Consider the following 27,284-nt stretch of genomic DNA (forward strand, 5'->3'; position numbering starts at 1 on the left):
GCGCGCCTCGCACGAAGAAGCGGGCCTCGCGTGTAGCTGCCAAAACGGCGCTAGCGACCACATTGAAGGAGAGGTCTGCCACGAGGACGCGGCAGCAATAGCACCCGCACCCCCGCGCCCCAGCAGATGCCTTTGCCTCCGCGTTCCTCTTCTTCTACATGCCGCGGCAGCCGTTCAGCTGCCGTCCGCGCATCATCTGCCCTTCTTCGAGTCCCTTTCGTCTGGCCTCCCCTGCCGAGGAAGAGACTGGCATAACAAAGGAACACGACCCACAGTGGGAAACGCTGCACCAATGCCAACTGTTTTAACTGTCGAAAAAACAACGTATCTTCAGCGTTCCACGAAACGTCAGTGTAAAAGCAGAGAATATTATCCGCTGGAGAAAAATACCTACCCAGGGCCCACTAAAGCTCGAAATCTTCGCACCCCTTAAGTGAAAATCAACTGCTTTGTTGGCGTTTCAAGAGGCTATGATGGTGCAAGACATCGGTTGTTCGTAAGAGTGCCCCCGACGATATAGCAGCAATTAATTAGCAACAATGCGGAAGAGGTTATTTTTCTGTTTTCAATACACACAATAATCCGCTCAAATCTGTCAGGAGGGATCGAGGAAAAACTAAATGCGCCGATCGTTTTCGACTTTTATATGCGGACGATGTAATAAACTGTCGATGCTTCCTGCCCGTGCGCCTCACTCCATTTGTGAATCCTATGCATGTTCTTTTCCGAAGCATGCACTAAACCCCTCGGTGGGTACCAATGCCTAACCATGCACCAATTATCTCACCACAGCTTTGCATCCAGCCCTCGTGTAATCATTCTGTACACCTATTCCCTTCCACATAGCACACATCAAAGCCTATATGTATATCCCAAGGCTTTTATCAACTCCTAGGCATCTACCAATTACCTCAACCGCATAGGTACCTCCACGCAGCGCGAAGTTGGCCGCATACAGCTGGTGGCAGCACTCGTACTCTGTTCTCTCCGTCCTCACTGCGTGTTCTTAAAGCCTGAATCCTTTTTCAAGCCTGTAGCCTGGACCAGTACATAGGAATACAGCAGGTACTCTAACAGTAAGACCTTCAGACCGTGTCCGTCCTCAAGGTTGCCGCTGGACGTTGGCGCGGCTTCTCCAGAAACAGGGTTCATGGCAATCGTCATCAGCATCAGTGTGTAAGCGCGCACATGAGCTACTGGTTCTTTTCGAAAACATGTCGTCACAGAGTTGCGGGGGCGCGAAAGCACGCAGATTACAAATACCCCTCTTCATACGAGTGCACCGAGGGGGAAAACAACGTTTAGCCGGCGTGCCTCTTGTTGGCTGCGCTCACCTGCGAGCCTTGCTTTTTATTTCTTATCTCGAGCAGGAGCTGATAGACGAGAAAACAAACTAGGCAGGAGCGTAAAAATGTTTTCTTTGAGAAAGCGCCGGCGCGCGTCTCGGGGAAATGTGTTTCGGGGAATATTCCGTCAAAATCGAGTTCACAGCTTTCTTTTCCTCTCCGCACGAAAACACGGTCACGTGCCCGAAACCGGAGCTGTGGTTTTACAACGCAGGAAATTGCGTGAATGAGGCTCAAGTAACTCTATTTTTCGCGCGTTTTTTTTCTTCCGTGCAATGCAAGCCGATAATTCCTCCATGATGACGGCGTTCCTTCCATCTGCCCGTTAACAAAGTGTCCGACCTTGCATGAGATATCTGGCGCTTGGTCGAAATTTATGTTCGCTGTTTGCCGCAATGCCAAGCATCATGCAGCGCTATAGCCATTCGTCACAACACAAGCGAAGGGCAAGGAGCGCAAAATAATCAAGTCGGAGATTATAAGAGGATTTCAAGTGATGCCACGGGTACCGTTTTGTGATGCAGGGCACAACTTCAGCGATGATGATGATCGATGATGATGATTGTAATAATAATAATAATAATAATAATAATAATAATAATAATAATAATAATAATAATAATAATAATAATAATAACGGATGCATTCGTCCAAGGAGTACACAAGTAAGGGATCGGCCCAAGAAGGCTTGTCGAGCTGTACCCGGCAGTCGAGAGGGGAGAAGGGCTATAGCTACATAGCAAAAAAGGGACATAAATTAGCGTGACAAGCAGACAAAAAAAAAATTGCATCCAACATGACAAATAACTTTTAGCACAATTTACAAACGACATGTTAGCTCTTAAATAGGCCTAAAGGCGATTAGATATGCCTGCAGCCTTTCGCCGTGCTACATATACCACAAAATGGCCTCCTGTGACGTAGGTGCGTAGATGCATACTTTCCATGTATATAGATATAGAGAGGAGCAACTGTGACTGGTTAACCTCTGCACAGAGGAGGAGGAGAAAACATTTATTGACAATGAAATGATTTGGGAAGGGAGGAGCGCGTGGTTGTGGAGCTGAGTGGCAGGCCCTATTCCGGGACGCCATTGGCCGCCGCCGTTGCCCGAGCTCTCTGGACCAGGGCACGCTGGGCCTCCATGTCCGAGCTGGACAGGGCCGCCTCCCAGTCCTCTCTAGTCGGCTGTTTTATAACTTTTATTTTTGTATTTTGCTGGCAGGTCCACACCATGTGCTATAGGTCAGCATACTGCCTGCAGAATTTGAATCTACCTGTGAATGTCGGGTCCACGTGTTTTAGTATGGCGGGATTTAGAAAACATCCGGTTTAGAGCCGTATAAGGTGGCACTCCTCAGATCTGTCGAGACCTTCGACGGGTCCCGGGAGTGCCCTCCTGCAGAGGCATAAATCATTTGTAATGCCCGCAGGTTATGAACGGGATTGGTATGGTTGCCTCGGTAGAACCGGAAGATTGAGCGGAACCCCGGGGGAGGAACGCTCGGGCAGCCGCGTGAGCGGTCTCGTTCACCCTCCACCCCCTGGTGACCGGGCACCCATATAACCTGTTTTTGTTTTTTTTTTTTGTTTTTTGTTTTGTTTTTTTACTAATAGCCGAATCTGAATTTTTGCACATTGCTATGCAGCTGTTTCCATGCAGAGGAGCTGCGGAATACTATTGGCACCTCCGCATAGAAACAGCTACATATCAACGCGTTGCCGCGGCAATGGCAAATCCCACAGCATGGCACTGCAGGTGTGCAGCCAATCACTAAAATAAGATATTTGATTGGTGACAAATATGTTTCTCAATACAACCAATTGTGCAAAGCTAGGCCAAAGATGAGCAACACCTGTGAAACACCGCTTTCGTACGCTACTGAAATTTTAGCCAAAATTGTCTACTCTTTCTTTTTCAGCCTTTTGAAGGCCGATGCTGTAAGAGGGACGCTCGGGTAGGAGCATATGTCGCGGCCTAGGCATACTTCGCCAAGTCTGCGAAGTTATATATTGTTGCAGCGAAATTCCCACCGAGAACTTGGGACGTTCAACACAATTCCACCGAGAGCTCCTTGGGCGTCACCATATTGCTTGCTGGGCTGTTGTGGGCTCGTGACGTCAGCACGGTGGAAGCGGCAGCGGAACCGGTTCGCAACAGTCCAGAGAGGAGGCGTTTCGACAACCTCCTCGCCCGATGCAAAGGTCTCACAGCACCGACGCCAATGTTGCGTACATCAGGGGGCTTTGTCAGCTCCAAAATTCGCCATTGAACTTACCAACCTGGAATCCGCTGCGTAGCCCACTGGATATATGTATTATATGCACATGCACTTACAATGTTCTTGCGCAAGATGCGCACAGCAGTCCTTCAATGAATATGACGGAGGCCAGGAAGCGCTCATGGGCACAGGCTATTTTTGCTTCGCTAAAATGCTCTGAAGTGCCGAAGGGTCGGGTGAGGAAATGGGACTGTGAAATATATCAATAGCATAGGAAAGTCATTCGTCCTGCTGTGGACGCAGCGCTATCTGATGCCTATGATGATAATCAAGCTACCTGTCCTCAACTTAGGTAAAACCCTCTTGGTTAGCCTCCACGTTTCAGCCCCATAGGTGAGTACAGGTAAGATGCAACTGTTGTATACTTTCCTCTTGAGCGATACCGGTAAGCGGCTAGTCATAATCTGTGAGTGTTTGCCAAATGCGATCCATCCCAATGTTATTCTTCTTATTATTTCCTTTTCATGGTCCGGATCTGCGGTTACAACCTGTTCTAAGTACCTGTCCCAGAGGGTTATGGAACTAAAAATGGTAGGGGTAACATTAAGAGATAGGAAGCGTGCAGAGTGGGTCAGAGAAATAACTCAAGTTACCGACATTCTAGCGGAAATTAAGAAGCGGTCATGGGCAAGACATGTAGTGCGAAGAGAGGATAACCGATGGTCACTTAGAGTAACAAACTGGATTCCAAGGGAAGGAAAGCGTAGCAGGGGCCGGCAGAAAGTTAAGCGGGTGGATGAGGTTAAGAAGTTGGAGGGGGTCAAGTGGATGCAGCTAGCACAGAACCGGATTAATTGGAGAAATATGGGAGAGGCATTCGCCCTGCAGTGGTATATAGTCAGGCTGATGATGATGATGAAGCTACCTGTAGTACTGACGTGCACCAGACGTTCTAACATAAACGAAGTGTTTGAAGCGATTGCAATGTGTGCATTCACCTTGTCACCTCTGCAGCAATCGCGTCCTGGCCCTTGCGTCACAGTCGTTATCTCTGCTTCTTGCATCAAATGACTTAGCTGCATAGGCAGTTGGCGTAGAAAGCTGGGGTAGTAGGTATCTAGCACAACTGTGAGACATTCTTCCAGCGCACGCTAAAACAGGGACAATGTTAGGAGACACACGAACGCCGGACGTCCAGCGTTCCAGCATGGAATTCCGGCATTCGTGTGTCTTGTCTACCTTTGTCCATGTTTTTGCGTGCGCTGGAAGAATGTCTCACAATTGTGCTCATCACTGGCCCAGTCGCTCGGCTGAACCCTACGAAAATTTAGTGAAAGAAAACGATTATAGTTGATCACGCTTGTTTACAGCGCAAACGACTGGGCGGAAAAAGCACGACAGTATATGGACATATGCCAGACAGCTAAAGTTAGGCGCAAACCGGCAGTGCCTGGTACTGTTTCTGCAACGTTCCTTCAGCTCGTTACGCCCAATTTGGCCCAGAAGGACAAATGAGTGCCACGCCTATACTCTCCCTTTTTTTGTCTCTCTCGACCACGCCGGTTCCCAACAAAAATAACGCGCTTCATATCATCAACCCTGGACGAGCCAAGAACGGAGCCGCATATGTCTCCTGTACGCGAAAACGGCCAACCCATTACTCATCGTGGCACTTTTCTCGTTCGTCTGCTAATTAAACGGCAGAGCTGCAATCTCTCTTCCATCCTCTCCCATCCGCTCGCCGGCCTTTCGCTCACTCCGAACGAACCAGGGACTCCGGGTTCCGACCAATCAGAATTAAGGACGCTCGCCAACACCCATGGCCGCTCGAGCAAGGTCCCGCAGGCGGCCAGGAGACGAGCAGACCGCACTGCGGCGGGCTCACTGGCTTCGGCCGCGCAATGGTTTAAACCCAGCGTCGACCGTTTATTTTGCTAGCCCCGCCGCCGGCAGCACCAGGAACGTCCAGATCGGGGGGAACGCCCGCTTCGAGCGGCCCCGTACACTGTGACGGCGTGAGTAATCGGCGCAAGAACCGGCCGGCGTTTGCGGTAGCCCGCCATTGCGGGGTACACGAGGATAGAGCATCGCTGGCTTCGCCGCCACGTGGGTCCGTTTTAGTCCGTTTCCGGCAGCCAAGAGTACGCAACGGTTTACGAGCCGGCTGGGCTGCCCTGGAAAGTGCGGTAGTGCCGTGCACGAGCATGTTATAGCAAGGTCCGTTGCTGAGTGGGGACCCTTCAGGAAGGCGGGCCGAGCGCGAGAACGCTGACTAACAACTCGGACGTTTGGGAATTAGTCAGGCGCGTGAGTTTTTTTCGTAGAGAGAGAGAGTTGTTTGCTTGTACCAACGCCGGAACAAGCGAGCCACTGTGGTGGTCTTCGCCGCCCAAAATGACCAGTGCTGCCTTAGGTCTTCGTTACTGGCACTTCCGCGTACGTACGCAAGAATGGTTAGGTTAAAAAGAAAGTGAGCGGGAAAGAGGGTAGGAAAGGTAAAGTGGAAGGGCTACACTTCGCGCATGCAAAAAAGCGCTGGAAGCTGTACTAAGAACACTCGGGAGTGGAGCCGGCCGGGCAGGCCTTCCGTTGCTTTTCCACATCGTTGTTCCACGTCGAATTAGTTGTCCGTACCGTTTTCATTTACAGAATAACCATAAATAAACGACGAACTTGAAAAGAACTAGCTGCACAGTAGATTAGAGCCCGCCGAAAACGGTTACCTGTAATCACAACAGCGCAGAAAACAGAGTGAGATGGCACAATAAGCACGGACAAGCTAACGGTGACGAGGACGACGTACGCACTACAAAACACAGCTGCTACAAATGCTAAAAACAATTAGCTACCGCGGCGTCAGCTGGAGGGTCTCATATGAGATAGTGAATGGTTAATAAGCGAAATCGTGGAAACAAATTTCTCTCGTTGAAAAATACCGTTCCTGCTCAAAAGTGAGAACAGCTCTAGCCAGGCGTATGTACTTGCGACAGATTTGTAATCCGGTTTTATAGCTATTTTTTATTCAGCATCACATGCAAAAAAAAAAAAAAAAAGTATCATAACGGTTATTTTGGAATTCCATCTAATCTTTGCGATGCGACGGTATCAGCGAGGAGAAAACTGAATGCACTAAAATGAAAAAGTGAATTCAAACTGGAAGCGCTGTTTTCTCGTCAAAACTTCATACCAAATTGCTGTTCCAAGTGTTTTACAACACGACTGAAAATAACAGACATTTACTTAAAAGGGTCGGATATGTATCCAACCTAACCGATCTTTACTTCGAAATTCGAGAAAGCGAACTGGGACGGAATGTTATGTTATTTATTTATTTTTTTTTTTTTTTGTGCTCGTAACAGAGGGGTAATGGCAGTCCAGTGGTCAATCGCAAACAAAACAACGCGATGCGGTATAGAAAACAATGCGAAAAACGAGGTAGAGAAGTATACGCCGCACGTGTTTCAACTACAAGCCGTGAGCGAAGCGACAACACTCCTCTGACCGTCAGCGCCCTCTACGCTTTTCGCACTGAAAGTGGACACCTCGCAACATTGCACCACGCCAAAGACAGCAAATTTCTCAGTTATAGTGCCCTACAGCCAAAGATGTCCATAAAATATCTCGGGGGAGCTGCTAAAAGCCTTCCGCATAAAGAGAACTGACAATGGCTGCGTGAACGAATCTTCTGTACATTTCAGCATTCAATACTTCCCCTGCTATTTCATAAAATGCTTCGTAGCATGTTATCCCGATTTTCTTTTCTGTTTTCACTGTACTTATGTCTACGTTTTATTCCTTAATGTGCGCGAAGCAAGCTGTATTCAGATGTCGTTTTGTATGCCTACAGAGAGTGAGTGTAGCCTCGTCTCTTGCCCTATATATTCTCCTTTATGAACGATTTAGGGCTCCCGTTAAGTCAGAGATTTGGAAGAGCTGAATAATATGCTCTATTTCCATCATTTATATTGTTCAATCTTTTCTGCATAGACAGGTCGCAGGTAGATAATTGCACCTAATTTTTAAGTTAAGTGCCTTCTACAACTTGACCTCGAACTGGGACCGTTCCATTAAAAACATATTGCACATTTGAAGTAGCGAAGAATGCCCTAACAATCTCGACTTAACGCTACCATATTATCATGCTAAGTATTGAATAAGGTTTACTATAGTCAGCATCTATCCGCTTTTAAAAGTCATGTGCTCTTTCTGTGATATCGGCGTCAGCAGTCACTTGTAAATCACAGATAACTTGTACCACGCCATCGCAGCCGGCCCATATGTGTAACAGTTGTGCTGTAGCGACACCCGCGGACACGGGCCACACTTGTCCTGCTTTAAAATGTTCCTTCATTCCAAGAAACAGAAAAATCACCCGTTCCTAAAATATATGTTCATATTAAAAAATATGCGTTGCAACAAATAAAAGAAACTAATCGCTGGAAAAACCAAGAGAGATATTACGGTGTAGCTAAGGGGCAACATACGAGACGCACAGTTTCTATATCCAGCTTCTGTTCTTTTTTGGGTTTATCTACGATACAGATGATTACCAAAAAACGACTTCTTTATAGTAGACATGGTATAAATGGAGATCATACGAACTCCTCGGCGCCTTTCCTGCTTTTAAAGGCCGCCCGCTATTTCCTCAGTAGTTCTGAGATTAGAAGGCAAAACACACGCACGTCCCAGGACGCTTGGCGAGAGTGATTCAGGACCGTGAGTAGCTCCGAGTCTGAACCGTTTCTCTTTGTTTCCACGTCAGGTACGAAGAAAGAGCACAAATCTAGAAACAACGGGAGGAGGGGGGCTGGAGAGAGGGAGCAGATGCAAACCAGCGGGAGAGAGGAGGACGGGGATTCGGAGGCTGAAGTTGGCCTGTTGTGTGCTCGTTTGTTTTCGAAGCCATTTCCGACGTTCTCGCTGCCCGCGTTGTTGCTCAATGGGGCAAGCAGAAAGGGACCGTTAAATCCGTTGCTGAAACGTGTGCCCGACGAGGCAGCATACGGGGAGGGAAGCAGAAAGGCTGCTTTTAGCTTCGGCGAGAACTAGGCGGAAAGAAATGGCCCCGACTAACGATACCTTTCCGCCCCCCTGTTCCGTTGGGTAAGTCCAGAGAACCGGGCCAAAACCACGGCGCTATACCCTCTCTTCATCACGCAGCACTTCTTCTCTGTTCTTCACCTGGTGCTATTAAGGCGCGCGGAAGAACCTCGTGTATATACAAACTTCCAATTCTAGGCCGTAAAAGTGGCAACCTCTTTTAACAAAACTGCTGTAGCAAAGTATATGCCGCAGCTGACGACGATGTTACACTAGCCAGACTAAACATTTCTTTTTCCGCGTGACTCAGCTCTCCACATCTGGCCACCAAGCTATGTCCACGACTGTTCCAAGAAGGGGATCTTTAAGAGGCACGTGACGTCTAGTCTAATGTGCTCTTAACGGAAGCCAGCAAGTGAATATGGAGGAAGCTCGCATATCCATGACAGATAAGTAACGGCAATTTATTTATTGTACAAAGCAGCGCAAAAAAAAAATATTAATAATAAGGCCGCTTAAAGGGCATCTAAAATTTTTCAGATTATTTCAATGCACTTCAGCTCAGTCACTCGGCACTTGCACATTACACTTGCTCGCAATTATACACATTCTAATTTCACATAATCGAATTGTCACTAAGTTTAAGCTTTTCAATCGAAGAAGTTAGTGGGATCGAGTAACTTCGTCCATATGCAAAGTAAAACAACATCACCGATCTGAAACGGTTATTCCGAGCCTTCGGCAGCATCTGTCTCTGAAGTCTTGCAACCGTATAATGCACAACTTTGTAGAATATATACAAGGCCTGAATTGAGGGCTGAGGCATGCATATTCAGTTATCATTTCAGTTTAGGATCTTCCAGCACCACAAAGAGCGCGATACTGTGCATGTATTTACTCTGTTCAAATGCTAGTTTTAACTACCTCTTAACGACTGTCTGCACCCCAATGGAAACGTCACAGTGGAAACACCACAATTTTATTTAGTATTCGCAATTTTCTCGAGATGTTCTATTTATTAAGAACCTCCGGACTTGGGGTAGCACCGAACTAGGGGTCTCTGATTAATTATTTTTAAAGCGTATTTCCCCAGCTGCTTTCTAAATACAGGTTATTAGCGATGAGTGACAAGGTAGCTTGCGTAGCTTGGACGCCTGTATCTGACTGCATGGAACCGAAGAACTGATTTTTCTGGATGCCGATTCACTTGTTTCAACTAACACTGTTCTAGCTTTTTGTATTTTTCTTCCGTGAACAGAGCTTCCACTACTGCTGTTTCCAGTATAATTTATATTTTGGCACTCAGTTTTAGTTAAAAATGCCCAGACATGTTGAATGCTGATATTTGAACACAGTTTTATCATTCTTGTGGCCAGCAGCTAGGAAGACAAAGCTGTGTTAGATGTTACAGATGCTCACTATTAAATTGTTTGTTTGTTTGTTTGTTTGTTTGTTTGTTTGTTTGTTTGTTTGTTTGTTTGTTTGTTTGTTTGTTTGTTTGTTTGTTTGTTTGTTTGTTTGTTTGTTTGTTTGTTTGTTATGGCACATAAGCAACTAAGGCCATCGTGCGCCACAGAAAGACGAATAGGACTAACATCATAATGTATACTTTATGCGATGACATTTACTTAATTATTGATGTTTATGCATGAATTACCTAACAAACATAAAGTACAACATACAATCTACAAACTCAAGTCCTGGGTTCTGTATTCGACGAACTTCTCAAAAAATCGCATAATTTCGGCCTTAAGAGTGACTAGATTTAAACTTTTTCTAGTTAATAATGGAACAAGATTTATTCTAATCGACAGAATAATAACGTAATAAAAATATATTTGCGTTATTGACGTAAAAAAAATAGAAAACCAGAATGGATTTCAGATTAACGCCGTCCCACGAGCACCTTGCCCTTCATTGGTTCACTTTTGTTTTTTCGCAATACACCTAAGCTATGCAAGAAGCACGCTTTACAGGCCAAACGAACGGTCGCTTGTACCATGCCGTACGAGATCGCAAAACAAGAAGAAATGGAATGGAGGCTACGGAGAAACTACTATATTATAAGCAATTGATAGGCTACGAATCCTTACAGTATAAGTGTCGTTTCCCACCGGTGGCGGCGCCACATTTTCGCACGGCGCCGCTACTCGCAAAAGTGATTCGCCCCCCGAAGACTGCTCTCGTGAATCTGAATCTGCTCTTCGACGTTCGTTCGCAGTATCATGCTCATTTCACAACGCCACGCTAATCTGTATTCGTGAAGATAATAAACTGATTCGTCACAATAAATGCCGCCAACTGGAGTAAGAAAATGAAAGAAATGAGGGGATTGGGGGTATTCTCCCTGATGTATGGAGTGCCTCTCGCAAAGACATCTAGCGAAAGAGGTAAAAATGACAGCACGACCATATAAATAACGCTATAACAAGTCCAACGCAAGCTATAATAAAGATATAAGCACGTTACCAGCTCCATAAAGATTTAGGAGAAAAACGATATGAAAGAAAAAACATTGTACAGTACATGTTCCAGAGAAAGGGAACGAACGAGTACTATTTCAGGAACACAAAGATAATTATGTCACGATTTTATTGTAACAGAGGCGATACCTTTTGCTTAAAGTCAGAACTTTAGGAGTAAACAGTGAGCAAGACTTCCCAAATTTGAGTTAATTGTAAATCCTTCTACACCGGACGAAAGAATATTTTATAATTGAAAGCGACTCTCCTACCTTCCACAGTTCTGCATGACTGACGTTACTATACGCAAGTGCGCTTGAATTATTTCACGGGTTCGCCAATTTCACGGGTTTTCTGTTCAGCCTTTTATAATCGTGTTCTTTCCATAACTCTATTTACAGTGATGCATTCAATATTTGTAATAATCACTTTTCTTGTCTCGAATACTTTTATGTTTTTTTTTTTTTATGACGAAGTTCTATACTTCACACTAATATATTCTACTGAGCAGATATGTTTCCGTAAACACATAACAGCGCATTACAATACTGTATGCACTGCACAGGGTTTTAACGTGCTGCGCTTCACTACTACTATTAATAAAACAAATATGCAGCACAACACAAAGATACCCAGGAACAAAAGTGCCAGTGGTCGGATTTTGTGTTACAACAAAGCTCATATTTTCTCTTGTTGAACTAGGCGGACATTTGCCGTCTGTTGTCATTCTTTAAAACCATCATAATCAAACAGTGTAATCGCCAACACTATAGCAGGCGATCTCGCGAAACATTTGTCTATCGTTTTTAACACGCCGATGGGAGACCATTAGCACCATAAGTGACCTAAACGACACGCAATATTAGAGAACCGAAGCGCCCGCGTCTCAGGTGTCGGAACTAAAACGTGCAAATAAGAGTATGTCTCATATTGAGGCATGGCTTGCCCCTCGAATGCGTAGTGGAGTAAGATGAAAAGAAAATAAGGAGGTAGACAGGAATGCGGAACGAGCCCACGCAAGCTGTAGACTTCAAAAACCGAGTGAGTCTGTTTCTGGCTGACTTGGAACTAAAGACAACTAGCCTTGGCGTCCGCTGCGGCTAACTCATTTTGTTATCAACCAGTCTTAACACAGCTGTGAACAGAGGTCACTCCCGTGACTCCCGTTCTACAACTTCGCTCCTCTCAAAGCGAAACGCTTTAGCAAACGCGTGTGGTCTCGCAAACACATGTATGCCAAGAAAAATCATACAAACTGTTAAAGTTACGTCACTTGCAACATAGTCATACTCACAGACGATTTCTTAATGTGACAGCAAAACGTACCAGATAACACTAACCGAAACTCGCTAACTTCCCTGCTCTGCCAACTGATAATGAAGCCGTCATTCGGTGCCCACTGGGCTTCGTTAGAGGAAGAAAACAGGCAGCACCAAGCTTCGCTATGAATGCTAGTTCTGTCCGCATGTTTCTTCTAGTTGTTGTTTTTTTTCTCATTGACATAAAAAAGTGCCCCGAGATCAAGCACGCTTCCGAGCTGGCGCCTAATTTTAACGCTGATTTCATCATCAGGCGCGCACAGAGATGTTGCCTCACGCTGTGTCTATTTCAGAGCCCACACATTCATTTTGGAACTTCTTTATTTTTATTATTAATTTTTTCGAGTGTGTACGACTGGTGCCCCATTACAGAAACTGTGTCGTCGTTGCATTTGGCGACGACGGAACTCAGCCTTGCTCAGAATTCCCTCGCTTCCTGGCGATCCGGGATGCCGGCTCTCGAGGAGTCGCGCCGCCGCTGTAAATGACCCTAATTTGGAGCCTTGCGCAACCCCCGCGCTTTCTGCTTGGTTCTTGGGCTGAAGCTTCGTGCCGCTAAAACTTGCTCGCGGGCAGAATGAGTGAACAAACATGTCGCGCGCTAATTTTAGGAGTTCTTTTTTGTGTGTTCGTATTTTGTATTTCTTTATGTGCGCCGCCCCGTCAACAACCGATTTATGCAGTGGCAGTGAATCTGCTGCGGAGTGAATTAACGGCACCAACCAGCTAGTCTTCGCTGCAGGTCTGCTAGTGTCAGTACGAGGATAGGGCAGAGCATGGCAAGCGCCTTTAGCGTGGACCACTGATACTGGCCCCAGCACAGAACAATTCATGTCTCAAAGCAAAGCACCTACTTAACACAGCGCCCCTACTTCAGGTGCTTAAAGCAGTTCTCTTTCATTCGCTCTGTACGGTACATGGGGAAGTTATCTTTCTCCCTTTCGATACGCAGTTTCTGAAGAGGCACCTTTCATTACAAGAGTAACCACCCCAAACAGCTGTTGATTACCGCAGCTGAATTCTTGCTAGACAGTCAAACTCTCTCTTGAACCTGTATCGTCAAATTTTGTTTCTGCGGTGTGTTATATCTTTGTGCTGTTATGCTTGTTCCTTTTACTGTACTTCTTTAGTGGTTGATGATTTTATTAATTAATGTCCTCACTGTACTTAACATCAGCCCAAAGTCAGAGATTAATATTGGCAGCATCTTGTAAGCGAATACATGCATAAAAGAACTTTGAGTGCGCTGCAGAGATCTGCATTAGAGAAATGCGAAAACATGTTCGTTGTCTACTTTTTAGAAGATCCTAGAGTGTCATAACTCAGCCGTTTTGAGTGACATGCTCCAAAACTTTTTAGAGTAATGACTAGACCCTGGCAATTATCATGACTTTGACTTACACAAGTCATGGATTTTATAGTCATGCACACTGGACCTTCGATCTGACTGATTCATGACAGGTCACAACGACTCATGACTAAACTATAATGACTAACATGGCATGACATTTATATATCAGTTGTCTTTACATACACATTCATGATTACCAGTCCTATCATAATGTGATGTCATATCGCACGTTGCATTTTGCTTCCACGCCTTGCGGACACGTTTTCGTAAACATGGCCAAGTAAGGCTTTCGCCTTAATAATTAAGACAAGAGGTATCCACTCCCGTCCAAGCATTCTGTGTCCGCTATGAATTCCTACCCTCAAAGCTTACAATGCCCATTGACACATGCGAGTCACGAAAGACAAGCGACCGACGACAAGGGCTCAGCTCTACAGATTGTCACACTCGCAATGGCGACCGCTTCCCTGAATCGGTCTCGTTCGGACTTGTCAATCTTGACTTTTCACCAGCAACAAGAACCCAGCTGTATGCCTAACGTCTGTTTACTTCCATCGCTTTTTCGACCAAACGGTCGCACAACCTCTGCAAGCCCCAAGTGTGAATGGGCCTCTAACTTGTGAACACCCACAGCCTAATCTTAAATCAGAAGGGAACAAACGACCAAAGTGTTCGTCATTAGAAGACTGACAGCATTGCCATAACTATCAGTCCCGAAACAGAACAAGCGCAATTCCGTTTAGCGACTAGCTACGAAGGGGCGTAAGCCACAGCTATAGTCTCCGTACGAATTCACCGTTCGTTACAAGTAGACTAAGCAGTACAAGTTAGTCCTATTTTTGGCTCATAACTGCGCGAAATGTCGCGCGCCCTTATCTGTCAAGGTGAAACGGGGGAAAGGGGGAGAGTGCAGCACTCACCGCCGTTCTGCTGTTGCCGGCAGAGGGCGGCCTTGGCCCCATCGTGTGGCTGTCGGCCGTTGGGCGAGCCGACGGGCGTCAGCGGTGGCGGTGGCGACGACGGCACCAGGTTGGGCGTCCACGGGGGGGCCGATGGTTCAAGCGGCGGCATCACGTACAGGACGCCCCTGCGTTGATCAGCGACAATACACTCGTAGCACGCTCAGGGCACACATCTCGTTTATCGTTTATGTCAAATAGGGTAGAAAACCAGGTTCCAGTGAACAAGCGTTCTCTTGGTTAGAAGGACTGAGCGCTAACAGAAGATAGCTCAGGCGCCGCTCTCCAACGCTATGCCGTGGCGTGAAAGTTCATCAAACGCCCTAAGGTATGCAGCTCAATGAGACCCGAAAAGTCTTTTCTTTTTTTTTTTAACGTGGATTTTCAGGCCCCCTACAGTGCCAAGGGACTAAGACTGTACTTGCCTCACAACCTGTGCGCAGAGCACAACTTAATTACAGCGGGGCCGCCGTAGCAAAGGCGCAATGCCCCACCCATAGGAAGTCACGTTGAATTCATAAGAAATGAAGAAACCAAGTAAAAGTGCATCTGACAAACGAGCTGCGTGCGCTGGGACTAGGGAAAATAAAACAGCATGTTATGAGCTGCCTGTGCACCGAGAAAAGACCCTGATTTGTCTCATCTGGTGTCCTTGAGGAACGGGGAATTCTCACTATAGGTTGTCACCCTTTATAATTTGTCGCACGTGTGTCATGTGGTGGCGAGTGTAGCACCTCGGAAACCTGTAGGAAAGAAGGCGACGCCGTCTTGGTTGATTAGACGGCAGTGCCGCAACGTCGAACGCCACCATATATCGAACGTGCTTCTCATCCATTCGTCTTGCCACACGCGCATCAGCACTTAAGGCAGTTAGTCCACGAACTGTGCCAACTTCCCCTATTTTCGGAGGGATTTACCCCGGTAGTAGTCTTAGTAACGGCTTTCCTTCCATCAGCCGCCTCTTTATCAAAGTGCAACTCTTGTTAACCCACGCAAAAAAAAAAAAAAAAAAAAAAAGCGACTAAGGGCAGCAGCACCGCCGTATGCATCGCTATCCTCTTAGTTTACGGCTAGTGCTCTTTTACTGGAACTAAATACCCTCCGCAAGACAATGCGGTCTAAAACTTAATATAGGCCTGTCATTACATGAGTACTGCCAGTGCCAACGTAGCACCAAACATAATCTAGTAACGTTGACCAGCATAGCATCTCAGACGACACATCATGTTCAAGAGTCATCCTGATAAGGTCCTTGCTCCGAAAACTTTGCTCGAATATCCATCGAACGTATAGTAAATGACCCAAAGTGGATGTCCTGATGTGGATATTCGTTGAACGTTTGGGGCACATCTTTCTATCCTTTGAATCTATTGATTGACTGGTCGATCGATTCGTTAATTTTCCTAGAACTAATTGTATCCAAAATGTCAAGCACTTTCCGGGCGAATAGCCAAGGGCCATATGGCTGAGGCTCCATACAACGGTTTTCTTTTCAGAATTCGTAGATCACCTTTTATTTATTGTTCTTTTTTTTTTATTAACTTTCACAGACCTAGCATACTGACTATGTAACATTTCTTTTTAGGGTTCACTACACGCTAACGCACATTTGTACAAGAAAGAAAATATTTTAAGCATGAACTGAGACTAAGTGCGCGTCGATGCCAAGAGTGGAGTCACAATCTGCAGAAAAGTCGAGACCACCATTTTAGACGGTTTTCCTGCTTTGGGAGTGAATTCAGCGACCGCGCCAGCCTTGAGGAGACAAAAGAGGCCACGAGAGAAAACTGACAACTCGATGTTGCTCGACACGTAGGCAGAGGCAGGCTCCCGCATGCCAACGACCCCATGCAGCTTCAAATTTATTCGAGTCTTACACCAAGCGTCCACCGTGACACCGCCGTTATGACATCAGCAAGTCTACACACACGCACGACGAAAAACGCAAGAACCGTGGTCGCAATTTTTGAGGACAGGCCTCTTCTTTTCGCGCTTACCATATTTTCACTCGTACTACCCTCCGCTACATATAAACGGTGAACGGCACAATTCATGTGAACCCTCACTTGAAAAAAAGAAAGGAACACAATTTCTCTATATTATCACCACCCTACTAAATTCAAAATAATAATAATAAATAAACGAAACCGCGCGAATGAAGCCCAGTCTGTCGATAGAAGTTTATTTTCATGTGCCGCTGCAATGCTCACGGTATGAGCACATTCAGTCATAGCTGTTACTGCCATTCTTCACATCTTCGTCTTCCCTGCAAAATATTTCGCCGCCTTCGCATACACAAAGCTTTCTGCTAATGAAACATTACTTGAAGCTCACGAGAGATGATTGCCAGCTACACTTCGAAGATGCGTCGGCACCACAGTGAGTCGATGGCGATTGGGATTTGAGACGCTCCAAGAAGCGGCGCACATTGCCACGAAGCCAACCTTCCCCCCAAATTAACACATAACCCTCAACCCATATTTTCGGTCAACATTTGCCTTAGTTTAATTTCCGGTGCATGTAATACGCGTGAATATACGGCACACATGGCGCAAGGCACGTACACAGCAAAACGGAAAGAAACGGCAGCGAGAGTACGTAGAAGGTCACATATATCGCAGACGTACACTGCATAATGGAGCCAAATGACCGAGGCGACGGAGTCAATGACAGCGTCGCCGCTACGCGTCCTCGGGTAAGAACGAAAATGACAGTGTGCCGAGGCGATATGGCGCATCCCGTCGTCGTTTCTTCCAGGAAACGTGCACGTTCTCTAGTCGTGTTTTCTTCAACGCCACCTGATGAGTAATGTTATTCGTTGCGGACACTTTGCAGGAGGAAACCTCGATCGCGAGTCTGTTACGCAGAATTAATTACAGAGCGCGGAAAAAAAAGCAATAAAACATTTTTTCCCGTTTGTTTACGCTGAGTCGCAGCGGTTACGGCTTATAACCATTGAACGTTTGCTTACACACACTGAATCCAGGCGGACAATTTCCCACCCGTGAAAACGAGGCACCTCGACCTGGTTCCTAACCACTCCGGGCACTGATGCTCCGATATATCGACCGCCGGGGAACCTCCGTCGGAAAATCCCTGCCCTCCACGTTGCTTTATATGGCACACGCGGAGCCGGGGAGAAAAGTACTAGCTCGGGAGAAAAAAAAAATAAAAAATCCGGCCCCGGAGGGTGTATGTATACACATACAAAGTGGCTGCCGAGCGGTGCCATACACCGCGGAGGACTCACCGCATCAGAACGCGCGCGAAGGCGTCCGTGTATCGGGCACGTGGTCGTTCGCGCAGCTCCGTGTGGCTTCTTTGCGTGTTGGCCGAGGTGTTTACAAACTCCGGCCGACCAACGCTGCCGTGACTCATACACGCTGCCTACCGCGGTGGCGGAAAGGGTTTAAAGCTTCGCCTTCGGTTATACGGTCATATGTTTACATCGTCTACGTGCCCGTTAAAGCCAGCGTCTGGTATCGGCTGCGTGGGTGAACGAGTCTATGCATGCATGTGTATGTTGACCGGTCCTCCCACAAGGCGTATGCGGTGCATGTGTGTAAAAGAGAGAAGGGGAGAGTTCGGCGGCTCGCTTTTGATCATGCCGCCAGCAGTTAGAAAAAGCAAGCGGCTCGGCACGCGCGCCGTACATAAACTGTGCACGTGTAATTCCGTTCATGAAACCCATTCATAGCGGAGCTTCGATCCACGCCAGCCGCATATGTTTGGTTAAATAAACCAAGACAACAGTGAGGAACGCACACACGTTGACCATCTGCCACGCAGACGTTAGCTTCCATGCGCCACTAAAAACAAAAATTTCGGAAAGAACGGAGTGCCATTTTCGCTCTCACAGCAAGAAACTATCATGGGCGTCGTACGCACACAGCGACCACAGTACCTCGATTCCTTGACCCCCGTGAGTATCGCAAGTTTGGGATAGCTTTCCTTTCACTTTTGTCGCGTCCGCTCAGCTGTCTGTTGCATCGCCAAATGATGTTACTACATTGCAAGGTATAGCGCAGATCAATTTCACTCATCACGTGACCCTCTCAAATAAACCTGTCAACACATTCTTTCGCTCTCACAGAAAGAAAACTTTCTGGACGTATAGCACACATCCACCACCGCACGTCGATTCTTTGACCCCTGGGAGGTTTTGTTTGGTTTGTGGAGTTTAACGTCCCAAAGCGACTCGGGCTGAGATAGACGCCGTAGTGGAGGGCTCCGGAAATCTCCACCATCTGAGGTTCTTTGGAGTGCACTGACATCCCACAGCACACGGGCGCCTTGCTTTTCGCCTCCATCGAAAAGCGAGCGCCGCGGCCGGGATTCAATACCACATCCTTCGGCACAGTATAGTCGAGAGCCCTAACCACTGCACCACCGCGGCGGAGCTGACCCCTTGGAGGATCGCACGTTTGGGAGTTTTCTCTTTTGTTGCGTCCGTGGCGTCATCAAATGACGTCATCACATTGCAAGGTATGACGTGTTCCAATGTCACTCGTCGTTTTACCCCCATCAAATGAACCTCTCAGCATATATTTTGCTCTCCCAGCCATCTGATCCTGGACATAACTTGTGAATTAAACGTGCATTCGGAAATAAATATGAGCGCCCAATTCAAATTTGTCCAAACATACCTGAAGTCACAAGAACGGCCGCCGCACCAGCAGGTATGCACACGAAGCATATGCCGAAGCGCTCGGTGCCCGAGCGTATAATCGAAATGCTTGTCGCGTCCACGAGCGGCGTTAGCGCTGCCCCATACGCGTGACTATATGCTTAGCCCCTAATTTCTGAATCGTGACTGGTGAGGATGCACTAAGATTGTAGGTGAGCTTTATGTTCACTTTTCTCCAGCAGGTCATTTGCGATGTTAAAACGCGTAAATAATTACTCGCCTTCAAGCGTGTCAGCTAACATTCATATGGATGAATGGGCGCTAGCTGCGTGATGCGAGAGCACTCACGCTTTTTTCCTTCCTGGTGTAATTCGTTGTTTTCTGGCTGCTTTCCACAGCACGAACTGAAAGAGACGAGCTGCCGATCTCACCTACCTGACGCGATCGGCTCAGGCGATGTCGGAGGTGTTCCAGTGATATGAAAGTCGAACAACAACGCACAAGCAGCTGATAATGGCGCTGACTTGCGCAATGTGCACACTATAGCAAGGTAAGCATGTTTCTTTTATTTATTTTTTTTTTTTCATTTTTAAGGTCAATAAAGCGCCAGAAAAAGGAAATCATCAAAATGAAAGTCAAAGAAGCAACGTAACGGGGGCTGATGAGATTAGAAAGTAAGGTTTTCTTCGTCTAATGATTTTTCGGTCCTCCCGCACACGTTGTTGACGATTACTTTTCAAAATACTAGTTCTCGTTTTTACGAAAAACAATTTAGCAGTATACCATTGCGACGTGCTTAACTCCATCGCTTGACTAAATCGTCGAGGCCACCATCAGCTCCCTATACCATATTGTGAACGTCTTATCAATCGTCATATAGCCTAGCATCAACTTTACATCACTTGCTTCTCTTCTCTTTTACTCTATAGCTATTTGTATATTTTTATTGCGCACGACGACATTCGACGAGCCACAGATTCACGCGCGTTCGCGTTTTCATCACTTTCATCCTGACACTCTGTTGTGCATACTAATTACTATGTTATCTCTCCCTCTCGCCCTGTGTGTGTATAAACAACGCGCAACGAGGCACGCCGTCGACGACGCATGCAGACTTTTCTAGCTAACCCAAGCGGAGAACGCTAAAACAAAGATGACCCGGCTTGCGTGACACACACAGCGGATTACGCAGTCAAATATTAAAGAGAAGGACGGCAGACGAAACGAAACAAAAATGCAAAGAAAAAAGGGGGGCGGGTGCCCTTGTTTAAACCCAGCCCGGCCAGCCCGGTCCGACAGAACCATTATGATCACGCAATGTAGAAAACGGGGTCACGGTCCGCTCAGCTTAAGCGCCCGCGCGACCAGAGCCAAGCAGAGCAGCAGACGCTCGCTGATGCGCTACGTGGTACACTACACACGTCGTCTCCCGCCAAAACGAAGCAAAATACAACGACACAACATCGCGGCAGCTAGCGGCCAGGGCGCCGACACCGGCAGATTCATTATCGATCTCGTGACGTTCGAAGAGCGCGGCCCAACGGAGAAGATCGAGCTTCTCTTTTACAGCAGCCAATCATAACCTCCCTTCGGTGCGACGTCGCGCGCTGCCATGGCCCGCTGCTTGAAGCAGAGCAGATGGTGGTGCATTGACTCTCGCGCGGCGGAAGTGCGGCGCGCCCGGTCGCCCGCTGGGTTTGATAACGATCGTGTACAAAGTCCTGCGCCTAGGACTTTAGCGAACTGACACACGAGTCAACGCGCTTTCATTTCCTTGCTCATACAAAGAATTACTGCTCCGTGCGGTCTAGTCACATCTACAAAGGCAGCTTTGTTGACATCGATGAAGAAACGGCGCCGCATAAAAACCATGCAAGCGCTAAGCAAGGCTAGCGAACACACAAAAATGTGCCGACGAAGCCACGCTCCGGATGTTTTCGACGTACGCACGGAGCCGCATGAGCACGCGCAAAGAAAGGGGGCAGAAACCAGCTCCTTGTAAACCAGTAAAACTTGTATGAGAACTGCCCGCTACCCGCGGCCGCTAACAGCGCGCCGGCCTACTTAGCAAGTAAGAAACCACGCTGCAAAACCTCGTTGTTCACACTACTCTCGAAAGGCCGCTTCGCGCGACAATTAGAACACGCATTAGCACCATTCGCGTCAACTGGACGCTCCGAAGACAAGGGAAAGATATCAATAAAAAGCTCACTTTCTACGCGCGAGATGTTGTAAAGGAGAGCGTGACAGAAATGACGGCCACGCAACAAATGTTTTGGTGTGGAACGATATGGATAGGAGCGTGATATCTGGTGACAAAGATAAAACCACGTCGCGCGGTTACTTCCAAGAGCGCGCACGGGGTTGATACGCTCTCCCGCGACTCGCGAGTGCCTTCTAATGATGTCATCGACCTATCGCGGCAGTGTCTATTAGCACGTCCGCATCCGCAGCACAACAGGAGGCGATCGTGACGTTGATGCCTCTCTAGCTTTGCAGTATGCCTTCTATTTGCTAAGGCCAAACCAGTAACTAGCGCGAAAAGCTCTCTCTGTTCGTAAGCGAAGCGAAGCTGCATGATACGGCGCGCGGCTCAGCGTCGAGGAGCAGGCGTACGATCGGCGGCCCCAGCGGCCTTAGAAAAGAATGGAAGCTCTCGTTTACCCACCTGGCTACTGTGGCCATCTCCGCCTATCCGAGTGGTCCGAGGTCTTTTAAGCGAGACTTCTTGCTGACAGGCATGCTACCGACGCTTCCTCCCTCGTCGTGGAACAAACGAATAATTTTACATTTTGAAATCGCGAGGAACAATCAAAACGACTGACATCCTCGCGAGGCGAGGGAAGGAAAAAAAATGAAGAAAAAAGAAAGAGGTCGCGCCTGACAAGTGAGGGCATCTGGTGTCGGTGCCGAGAACGATACCCGTCGTGCAGGTTTTGGTCTTTGCATCTTGGCGCCCGCTTCGGGCGCGTATGGCCGGCGTGGTAGAGACTCGTACGTGTGAAACGTATGCGGCGGAACGCAATTATTGCAGCATAACGCAAAAACAAGACAAACACTAAAGGACACGACTCACGCGAATAAGGCTCTCCGAAGCTGCAATAACGGGAATACACGGACGGATTTAAAAAGACGCTTTAAATTTTTTTTCGCTGTCATCGCGGCAGTTAACTTCTCCATTGATGGATAACACTGACGCCTCCCTGTGCGCCCCTTTGTTTTTCTATCACCATACTTTTAAAAATATGTTTTGCTAATGAGACCGCCCCGCGATCCCCCATGAAGTGTCGTTTAAAACCGCCATTAACAAGAACACGTGCCTAATGGCACGCGTATTTTGAAACAGCGCATTTGGGCACCGTTTCGAAGCTTGTGGAGCATGCCAAACGAGAGCCTTGCCAGAAGCGTTAGGGAGAGCGCGATTTCAGAGTGAGCGATTTCAGAGTGAGAAGCGGATGGCCATCAGCTCCCCGCGCTCCTGGCTGCGTTCGTGCCCGTTTAGAGAAAGATGCCTGCATTGCTTTTGGGACAGTGAACCGATTACTACCTGCACCCAGCAGCACACTTTATAAAAGCAAAAAGAGAAAAAAGTCAGCAGTCTGTTAGTGAAATTTCACATCACGCCAAAAGTTTGCATTTCTGTGTCGGGTTCATCGGCTCTTCCGGACTACAATTCCAGGCCTGACCGAAAGATGGAGTATTTCTAAGCGGGATCACGACTCTTAGCCTTGGCTGGGTCATGGCGTCTTCGGCGAACTGTTGTCTAAGCTGTTCCGATGATCCACTCTCGCACATGTCGGCAGTGTAAAGGACGTGGAAGAGCTGTTTAGAGTTGAGCGGAAGGTTCAACATTTCCTGCTGTACTGCGACGCCGCTTTCTAGCACATACTTTGAGAACACTGCCACGGCGGGCTCCATGGCAACGTTGTCGAGGAAGTCGTAGGTCGTGGTGACCACGGAGCGGACTTTCTCGTCATGCAAGTTGTTGGACATGCTTCTGTACTGAGACTGTAGACATCTAGTCGTGAGCGTCAATGTCTCCGTGGGGTTGGGCATCACTGGCAGTTCCGGATGTGGATACGAGTTTCGGTGCAACGAGGCCACCAAGGCCGTCATGATGCGAGTCGCCACTCGTGGCGTCTGGAACAGAAGCCCCGCGTCAGTGTCTGGAACACTGAAGTTGAACAGCGCGACAGGGACATAGACAGAGCGGGTCTCATAGTCGAATTTCGGGTACGTGGAGAAGATGGAACCCTTCCACTCTGGGTATGGCGCGAAGCTGGCATCCACAATGGTCAACAGCCTCCTTTCTGTCTTCTTCCTGACGAAGTCTGAGTACGCGCTCAGCAGCTCTATATCGGTGCCGTTGGGTAGTGCCGGGAGGAGCGAGTTGAATGCCTGTCCATTTTCTTCCCTGACCCAGGACGGGTAGAACACTTCGAATTCGACGTCTGATAGGATATTTCTGGCTTTTATCTTGTCGGCAGCGTCCATCCAGGTGAAGTTACTCACCGCCAGAACCACGGTACTCTTCAGGTCGTTCAGCAGCGCGGTGACCCGCTCAACGCTGAGGAATTTATCTGTGGCCTTAAAAAAAGCCCGTTGGTAAACGAAAGGCATCGCGTCTTCCAGCATCCTCAAACAAGCCTTCCATCTGGGCCAGCCAAGTTTCTTGTTTCCTGTCAGCTGGCGCATCCTCACAGATGCCAATTCGATGAAAGCTTCACTGAACATTAGCGGCGAGACGTGAAGAACGGCTCTAAAGCCCAAGTAATTTAGAAGGTCGTGGTTTTCTGTCATGTGGAGTACTGTCCTCAATGCCTTCAGGTAACGCATATTTTTCACAAGCAGCTTCGTCCTTTCGTTCACGTTGGTTATGCCGTCGAAGAGCAAACCAAGGAACTGCGCGTAAGATGGAAGATTGTGGACGGTGGTAATCTTGGCTTCTTCCACGTAATTCCTCTCACCTCGTGTACTGGTGATCTCCGCGAGCTTTTCAGAGAATGAAAGAACCTTCTCCGCTTGGCTGAGGTACTTGTAGGGACTGAACATCTTCATCGTGCCTCGGACCACGTGCGAGTACCAGCTGGGCAAAAACACATCCTTCGTGCCAAATAAGCCGATTGCGATATCAGGCTCGTCGACTGATATCACAAGCGCCGTGTCGTTCTCTGGGTCTTTTTCAACCGACACCGTAACCAGTGTCGTAAGTCCAAGGTGTCTGTAAAGAAGCACGACAGTTCTCCAGAGCTCGGCCCTGCTGACGCTATCGTTTTGGTACGGCCAGTTTTCCAAGCCGACGGTGGTCAGAAGCGATCGCAAGTGTGCGGTCTGCTCTGTCTGTTTTTCTCTGTCACTTTTATTGTCGTTGTCATGCATGCACAGATCTATAAGCGTCTGTGCATAAAGAAGCGGTGATGTGGAGTTCTCAGTGTAGTCTTGCTTCTCGCCAGCTTTGTACAACTCGTTTTCTTTCTCCAAAGAGTCCAAAAGCGAAGTTTTCAGCTTGTTCTCGACCTCTTCGGCGTACAGAGAATCTTGTGAAAACGCGCTTTTCTTCGTTGTCCTCCACGACGAGCAAACGAATTCGTAGAAGTCTCCACATGGTGATATGGTCCAGTTCAGGCTTGATTTGAAGCGCTCAGTCATGCTGCGACAGAAAGGCGTGTGACAGCGCGGAACCTTCGGTCTAAATTTCGGGGTCGTTTCCGTCTCCTCCGCTGGAGCGGTCCACTTGGGATTCAGGTAAAACACTTTGCCATCAGGTCTTGCGGTGGAGGGCGTTTTGTCCTTTGAGGTGGTCAGCGTGGTGGGGTGAGGGCTTGGGTCCTCCTTCGGTGCTCCAGCCAACTTCCTTTTGTCTTCGTGGTTAACGGCGAAGGGAGTCAGATTGAGGAAAGATAGGTCCCTCTCTGAGAGCTTGCCGCTGACGATGTAGAAGGAAAACAGTCCCCCTGCGACTAGCGCAAGGGCTACCGTGGTCATGAAGAAGACCATACGACAACATCCGCCTGGTTTGGCGGGTGACTCTCTCTTCTTGCTGGCGTCTTCGTCGGAGGCAGCGGCGGCACGGCTCAGGATCTCAAGCAGAGCTTTGTTCAGCCTCTGCTCAGGAATGGCCTCTAAGTGTCCGTAGCGGGGGTCCATGGCTGGGTAGGCACTCAGCAACACAGGCGCTGGGCCCAGGAAAGCTGGCGGTGGTGGCGTTTTGAAGAACGGCGGCAGCGTTGCTGGGCGCAGGTTGGCGCTGGCTGTCTTGGCAGAGTCGCCAGGCGTCGGCGAGTGGACCGGTAGTTGGTCGCCAGGCGCGGTCGCGTAGTGCATGAAGTAGCCCATGGGCAGGTAGGTGGTCGGGTTGGGTCCTTCGTAGCTTGGACTCGGTGCCGGTGTAGAGAGCGATCGGCGCGAGGTTTGCGGTGGATTTGAGGAGCGTTTTTTGGGTTGTGGCGATCGTGGGAGCGCCATCTTTTTGTCTTGCTTCTTGGACACCGTCTTTGTCGGGAAGTGTGTGTGGCCCCGGTCGCTGTCGGCGCCGCCGGGCTTGATGATTCTGTCAAGGATCTTCTTCTTCTGGGCAGTGCGTCGCGTGCCGGCACGCCCTGGCGCTTTTTCTGCTTCTTCGTCCTCACTATCTGAATGTGAGCAGTAGGTAAGCTGCGCGATTTGTCAAAAACATGCTAATTTGATTGCGAAATTATTGACCAAGAACAAAAAAACTATGGCGGAACTCTGCTGTAGCTTAGTTAAGATTCGACGGGAGCCGTCAATTGATAGCAAGTTTTACACGCGCGCATGACAAGCCAGACGAAGGAGCTATGTCTGAACGCCTGTAATGTATATCTCAGTATCGCCTATCGTCAACAAAACACAATTACATTGTGCTACGATGAAATGTGATTCTAATCTTAAAAATTGATAAATAATATTATTCTAGCGAACCCAAGTACTTCGCATTACTGCCAGTATCGAACACACAAATTGTCCGCTTGAAAATTCGCTGTAAACATACAGAAACGCCGCGTAGTATATCGAATTACAATTTCACCAGTAGCTAATACATTTAACGACGTGGTGCACCTGAATATGGCGCTTCTCTCACGGCTGGCTTCAACAACTTCTCGGTCCTGCCGCAACAGCCTTGGGCTGGCATCCAGGCAGGCTTCCGATGAGGGGCAAACATAACTCTCTTCCAGAAACCCAGTGCACCCTCTACATTGATCTATGCAGCGCCCTTTTCGGGAATGTCATTCCATCATCCCCCTCCCGCTACATATCGTCCAGTGCGGCAAGTCACATTGGGCCTCTCTCGAAACAGATTCCTGGCTACGTTTCTGCTGGCAGTGCTGCCGGGCCGTGTGAGGAGATGAGCGTTCGAATTGCTTTAGGCTGGGCTTCGGCCGGTGTTCAAAGTTTTTACGCCACGTCTCTACCATGCAGTGAAGTCAGCCTAACTAAAATCTAGAGAAGGCACTGCACCTGGCGTACTTCCATCGCTTCGCTGCCAGAAGCTTAGGGGAAACCAACACCTTAATTCTATATGAGCGAGTCTTACTTGCCTCTTGAGTGACGTGCACGAGAAGTGCGAACAGGAAAGTGTGAAACGAAAGTGGCAGCAATAATATAATGTCCATTCATTTTAAAATAGCGATGCAACTGTTCTCTGTGCGGCGTTAATGTCATAGTATTTCGCTTCTCATTTAGCATTCATCTTCTAGTCAAGTTGGCGATTGTAGTTATACGATAGGAATTCGAACCGATGACGCATGTACCTCAAATCGAATGCAATTAATTGTAAGTGTAGGCGGCGCCCACAGAGGAGTGAGACAGACAGACATTGCCGCCTTTCATTTCCCCCAAAAGCCAAGCCAATCGCACTTCGCCAAACTTTCTGCAACACTAGATAGATGGGTTTATTGAAAGTTGACCGGAATGATTAAAATCTGGCCTGCAACTCTGCA

At 47.9% G+C, this 27,284-nt stretch overlaps 2 protein-coding genes across 2 annotated transcripts in view; both read right to left on the bottom strand.

Moving 5' to 3' along the window:
* The window catches only part of LOC146208600 (protein SSUH2 homolog), a 67,675-nt gene extending 45,512 nt beyond the window's left edge, over nucleotides 1–22,163 (bottom strand). The window contains exons 1-2 of the mRNA XM_084595264.1: nucleotides 21,995–22,163; nucleotides 14,661–14,827 (exon numbers count right to left, since the gene is read on the bottom strand). Coding sequence (XP_084451390.1) covers nucleotides 14,661–14,827; nucleotides 21,995–22,011 — 184 coding nt within the window. The 5' untranslated portion in view covers nucleotides 22,012–22,163. The remainder of the gene's footprint in view (nucleotides 1–14,660; nucleotides 14,828–21,994) is intronic.
* Nucleotides 22,164–22,944: 781 nt separating this feature from the next.
* LOC146208601 (neprilysin-1-like) lies at nucleotides 22,945–25,791 on the bottom strand. The gene has a single exon (XM_084578948.1). The coding sequence runs from the start codon at nucleotides 25,789–25,791 to the stop codon at nucleotides 22,945–22,947; it is 2,847 nt and encodes a 948-aa protein (XP_084435074.1).
* Between the last annotated feature and the right edge of the window lie 1,493 nt (nucleotides 25,792–27,284).

The sequence above is a fragment of the Amblyomma maculatum genome, chromosome 1 (assembly GCF_055883805.1).
Source record: "Amblyomma maculatum isolate TAMU_Amacu chromosome 1, ASM5588380v1, whole genome shotgun sequence".
Lineage (NCBI taxonomy): Eukaryota > Metazoa > Arthropoda > Arachnida > Ixodida > Ixodidae > Amblyomma > Amblyomma maculatum.

What these genes read in the sequence shown, in the direction of transcription:
- LOC146208601 (XM_084578948.1), bottom strand. Translation starts at nt 25,791, where the DNA reads ATGGCGCTCCCACGATCGCCACAACCCAAAAAACGCTCCTCAAATCCA.